The sequence below is a fragment of the Ixodes scapularis genome, unplaced genomic scaffold (genome assembly GCF_016920785.2).
Source record: "Ixodes scapularis isolate PalLabHiFi unplaced genomic scaffold, ASM1692078v2 PGA_scaffold9__187_contigs__length_104089568, whole genome shotgun sequence".
In the NCBI taxonomy this organism is placed as follows: Eukaryota; Metazoa; Arthropoda; class Arachnida; order Ixodida; family Ixodidae; genus Ixodes; species Ixodes scapularis.
In genome coordinates this window covers 88,990,272-88,996,271 of record NW_024609884.1, presented here as the reverse complement: position 1 = coordinate 88,996,271, position 6,000 = coordinate 88,990,272, and the positions used below count along the sequence as shown (strand labels likewise).

Here is a 6,000-nt window from a genome sequence, read left to right as displayed (position 1 = left end):
CGGCTTGCTTTTCGCCCAATGAAGTAACGAGAAGCGGACGTTTGGCAAACAAAATGCGTGTAAGGCTCCAGACGAACAAATTTCAGTTGTAGTTCACTGGTACTAGACGGGATTACTGACATTGAGCTCAAAGATGCACTCGTGGGGTGAGGTGACTAAGCCACGACTTACTACGTTCGCATACGTACGCACAATATCCGGTGTTCGGAAACCAAGGAAAGTGCCCCGGTCTTCGTTTTGTATCGCTCGAGAATGAGTGTATTGTACGTTCGTGAAAAGTCAGATAATCGAAAACGCAAGCAGCGCGTTCGGTCGCGGCGAATAGCATGAGATGAAGCTGCTCAGTCGAAACCGAAACTGAGTGGCCAACTAGTTCCCAGAGTGCACTGCGTGGTATTTCGCCGCGATGGGGCGCGTCAGTTTTGGAAGAAGTTCATTGATTGCTAAAGCTTGACTGTGACTGTATCCTGTGAGCAAACGGGCGGCCTTCAGTTTTTAGACTTGAACCTTTTGTCCTTGGAAGAACACGTTTGTTGGATGTATTCCCCGCGGTCTCGAAAGGAACTCCTGCCGTATGACTCAGCCCATTCAAAGCTAGTTAAAAGAGGAATTGATAAGCTTTTCTTGAGTCCGCCCTTAAAAAGTCGTGTGCTTACAGGATACAGGCAAGCTTTAGCAACCAATTGGCTCGACTATTGTCAGCGAGCTTCCCTGATTCGGTCTTGAGGTGTGTGGCGGAAACCATACTGCAAAGAGTGAAGGGACACACTGCTGGAAAAAGGATGCGGCCGGTCAACACTGAGGAATGTGAGGCCTGAAGCGGTACCATACGTGCACAAACTCTCGCATAACCTCAAGAAGGTTGCGAACAGACATGGGGTGCCGATTGTGTTTACAGCTCCGACAAAACTCGGCCAACTCTGCCCCCGCATTACTGGAGAAAGCAGACAAAAGCGAGGATGCAGCACAAAGCATGCCAGGCCGTTTGTTGGCTGCAAAACAGAAGTCGTCTATGAAATCCCGCTCACGTGTGGGAAGACATACGTGGGGCAAACGGGAAGGTGTGCCAACGACCGTCTCAGGGAGCATGCTCAAAATTTAAAGACTAAGGCACATTTGCCTGCATGCACACTGTAGAAACTACGTGTGAGCCACGTTTTTCTGATACTGGAATTTTGGGTGGAAGTAAGGGACAAAAAGCACGCGAGCTGTTGGAAGCCTTCTTTATCAAAAAGAAAGGCGACCTATGTGTGAGCGCGCGATACCTCGATAAGTTTGTATAATGCTGAAAAACGCTTCGTTGATAAGTTTCTGTGACGAGCGTGTGATAGTGACACGACGCATGCGTGGACGCATTGAAGTTGACGATATATCTGTATGTTTTCTAAAGGTTTCCTCAATACAGTTGCAAGTTGCGCTCGTGTTTGTTTCTCTCTCTTGTGTCCGTCTTTTTTGTGCAAAACCATGTATCCAAACGAATGGGACAGCCGAAGAAGCCGTAGAGGTGGAATCATACTTCGGTTTCTATTCTAGGTGGCGCGGGCTACTACCCATTATGAAGGGTACTACCGTTAGCATCCATCCAACGAGCTCGTTCTGAGCTTGTTGCATCCATCCATCCATCTTGTTCAGCTGTTTCATTTTTCTGAAACGGCGGTGATTTCAGGCTGAGGGTATCATCAGAGAAGATGAAAATATATTATTACTTTGGTTTTAACAAGTTCAACTGTTTCACTGATAGAGTGAACCAGCCTGCAAAAGTGGTTCCCGACGAGCTGTCAACTGCTAAAACCGTGTACATCGGGTGGTCGAACGCAGTCTGCGTCACCGGCAAGTCTTCAGTTAAATGTTTAGTTCTGTTCGTACGTATTTTATGAACGCAGATGTTCACTTTGAAGCCGCTTTTTCGCGTTTCAGAGGACGGGAAGCCGTACCTGACCGGGTTCTTGCCGCAACGTTGCGAGAGGAAGGTGGAACTACTCAAGTACTCCTCCGAGGACGATGCCGTATCGCACGCGGTGTTGGGGCAGTGTATGTTGTGCGTCATTACTCGGAGCGGCGGTGCCTACGTGTGGCACGACTTGGACTCGCAGCCAGAGCGAATTCCTAGCGCCGGCAAGGTGAAAGACGTCGCCTTCGGAGACGAGGAAGGAGTCGTACTGCGGCCAGGTACGAACCGTATTCATACGTGTTTTTCCCTGCACGAGTAGTAAACAACCCCGTTTCATTCATATTTTAACTGGAGATTTTGGGGGGGGGGGGGGGGGGGGGGGGGGGGGGGAAGAGAGGAGAGGAGGAGGAGGAGGAGGAGGGGGGGGGGGAAGGGAGGGAGGGGAGGAGGAGGAGAGGGGAGGGGAGGGGGAAATAACCAGAGAGCATCAAGGACAACATGGTATATCATATAATATTTACCGTTAACCCGAGACTGGGGCAGGAGGAAAAATGTGCTGTGGTAAAGGAAAAGAAAAAATAGTGGTAGACGTTTTATATTTATGTTGTCCTTTTTGTCTCCAGTTTCCAGGGTTAAGTATATTAAACAGGTTCTCCTGTGCCACCGCTTTTACTGGCGTACCATTCCTTGTTGCTCGTTGGCGTGTTTCATCTTGCGGCAGTGATATCTTACTCTACAGATTTTATATGATATTAGAGTAAATCTTCCCTAAGGTGGAGAAGATTTCCGCAAGAATAAATTGACTTTCACCTGAAATGGAGTGAAACTCGCCACCTCTAGGTGACAGGGGATGCTGATAAAATCCGCCTGATCTGGCGTTCGATCCGAGGACCTTACCCAGACTAGCAGCGCTCTCTACCAATCGAGCTAAGCAGGAGTTAGCCATCAGTAGAGCAATCGGATGTTAACAGTTGCCACCAATCTTGGACCGTAACCACCGACAGATTTTTTAGCAGCCACCAGTCACCCAGAGGGCGCGAGTTACACTCTATTTCAGGTTAAACTCAACTTATTCTTGCACAAATCTTCTCTACCTGGAGGACTTGCCCTAAAATCGTTATATCAAATAGTTAACATCTGATTTCACCCTAGTGTGGCTGTGATCAAAGACTGGTGGCAACTGGTGGTTGAAGAGGCCCTGCAATCCTATTTAAGCGTCTACCTTTTTTGCGGTTTCCACATCTCTTGTGGTTTAGGGGAACCCAGCGGGCACTGAAAGAGTAACTAAATATCAGTGTGTCATATGTTAACCCGGACGATACGGAAGCCTTTTCCACCTACGGGGGCGCCCCGTGGAACCAAATGCGCGTGGCATGTGACGACATGGTGACGTTGTTGGTCCTGGCCAGGACCAACAACGTCACCATGTCGTCCTGGCCTTACAACTGGTCAGAGCCGCTAAAAGCTTTTTTTTAGCCGAATTCAAAATATAAGTGGCTTGAACTATTTCAATTATTTATGAAAGTATTTTTTGTTCAGTATTTTAGATCAGAAAAGAAACAAATGCAGTTTATAAAGTATGGAAACAAGAAATGACTCGTCGACATACCAGCCACAAAGCAGTGGAAAAGGCGGCGCATACTAGAAAGGTGTAGTGGGTGCTGTGGATGTACGCGGTGGTACTGCGGTCGTATGGGCTGGAGGATCCGACCGGTTCCGAGTGTTCCGAAGGCCTTCGGCGAGCAGCTTTGACTTGCGGTTTGGCCGTTTCGCGGTTTGGCAGCGCGAACTGGCTCCCGTTATGAATTGATATTTACCCCATGTTTGGCTATCATTTGTGGCCAATGAAGTGTCATGCCAAATTAGTGTTTAGTCGTGCAGCAAATACTATGCGAGGCGCCCTGGCCGCCCGCTTTATCCAGCACATGCTTTAGTGGCGCCCTCTTGAGCCGTCAACATGGAGTGCAGCAGCCATGAGCGCTCGCTGAGCTCACTACCCCTCCTCTAGTTTACGGCCACCCAAGCCAGGACCAGGGACGTCATGAAGGAGGTTATTTTTTGCTTGTTTTTGTAATTTTAATTCGCCTATAAGTTTTAAAACAGAGCAAAATTCGAGAAAAGAAAATTTTACTAAGTTACAAAGTTCATTGCACTCAGGTTCAGCTCAAATTAAAAATTAGTCAAAAAGTTGTTGCAGGGCCTTTTTAAGGTGAAACCCCACGCTTTGTTAGTGGGATTCTGAATGAACAGATAGCAATGGGATCACATTCCAGACCCGTACATTAACACAAATAATCGTGTGTGGTGGCACTTGGACAGTGTGGAAGATTTCTTTTTCCTGTAATTGACATCCCTGGTTGTTCACTTGTTTCTCTATCCACAAGCTTTCTGTGGAACGTGCCCCGGCTGCACCAGTTCTCGTGCAAAGGAACCAGTTGCCTACGCTATGAGCTTGCATCTCCAGGAAATCTTGTCAGAATAAGAAGCGCAAATCGTCTTGAGCTAATGGCGAGACCAGTGCATGACAAAACGATCGACGAGTCGAGAAATGTGAGATTGGCAGTGCGCAGTTAGCACACCGGTTATCTCGGCAGCCAATTCCACATACTTCAACGTGGTCAGATTTGAATGATAAGTCAGCCGTTTCATCCTGCATATGTTTGGCTTTCTGTGCGGCCGAGAAAGTGAGGGAGAGGAGGAGACAAGAGCGCGCAGAGATGTAAGAATGTTGAGCTCGTGTTGGAATGATCAGTGGGTAAACATAAAGATAGCTGCCTTTGTCTCCACCGCACTCGTTGAACGTGGTCGAATGCGACAGCCAAATGCCGGACGCCGGCGTTTTGTGTTCTAACCCAGTAATCATTCCAACGAGAACTCGGCGTTCTGACCATCCCCTCTCGGCTCCTCCTCTCTCCGTTTCTCATTGCATAGCTTTCCAGAAAAACGTGATGATGTGATGTACCTGGGTTTCCAGAATTCTAGCTTGTGGAAATAAATACCTCAAGAATTAGAAACAAAGAAGCTATTTTTTTTTGGTCAGACGTGTCATTTTAGGTCATTGAGGTGTTTATTTTTACCAGTACCATTGAAACTGGAAAACACAGATACAAGACCATTAGCTGTAAATATTCAGTTTGGGTAGCCCAAAGTAGGACTGGTACTGGAGTCTTGCACTTAATACATTACAAAAGTAATTCCAAAGTTTAAAAAATCCCTCGCAGCATTAAATGATTAGAATTAGTTTGAGTACTGAGTGCAGTGACAAATAAAATGACTGACCAGTCAAAGGTTATTGCTCTGTGGATAGCTATTCTACAGAGTTTGAGCAATGTGGCACTCTTAGTTTGGCTATTTATCCAAACCAACCAGTGGTGTCCAACAAATAAAAAAAAAAAAAAAATATGGAATCGTGGAGTGTGACGTTATATTGAATATGGTGTATGCACACATGCCACGCGCGCTGAGGAAAACCGGAACAGTGCTACGTTTTATACTAGTCTTAAGCGTATCGAAAGGTAAGGGTGCATCAAAAGCGAAAGGTTGTACACATACTGCTCAGGCACAGACGTTTACATTGTCATAGTACCTTATTACCTACAGGTTTGGTGTAAGCTGTCTCTTGATTGCTTCTAACAGAGCAAGTGGAAGTATCCTAACTCAAACACACTTGAAACTCTAACCACGCTTTAATAAAAGCAAAGATCCCGACGTTTTGGGGCCAACTCGGCCCCTTGATCACAAGCGACTGTCTCTGTCTCGCGGAACGGCCTGCCCACGATCCCGAACACCCCCGGGGGCTCTCCGGATTATCCTTCTTAACCCCGAAACGTAGCTGCTCGGTAGGGTCCCCGTCGACCGGTTTATATTGCCACGTGTGCATGTAATATGCGACGACTCCAATGGAAGGCACTTCTGCCAGTTTGTCTCCATTCCGAGGATGGCGCTGTTGTCAAGGTCAATGGGGTGGTTTGTCTTCTCGACGTGTTCAGCCAGCGCACTTCCCTCCACATTCTTCTTCACAATGTCGTAGCGGTGGGGCCGCAGGTGCTCTAGATAGTTCTTAGTTTTTCCACGTATGACGCGGAGCAGTCACCGTAGGGTATTTTGTA

At 47.3% G+C, this 6,000-nt stretch overlaps 1 protein-coding gene across 1 annotated transcript in view; it reads left to right on the top strand.

Annotated features, from left to right (window-relative positions):
* The first annotated feature begins 1,594 nt into the window (after positions 1–1,594).
* The window catches only part of LOC8053526 (RCC1 domain-containing protein 1), a 48,161-nt gene continuing 43,755 nt past the window's right edge, over positions 1,595–6,000 (top strand). Inside the window, 2 exon segments of the mRNA XM_040218277.2 lie at positions 1,595–1,830; positions 1,918–2,169. Of these exon segments, the coding sequence (XP_040074211.1) occupies positions 1,689–1,830; positions 1,918–2,169 (394 nt within the window). The 5' untranslated portion in view covers positions 1,595–1,688.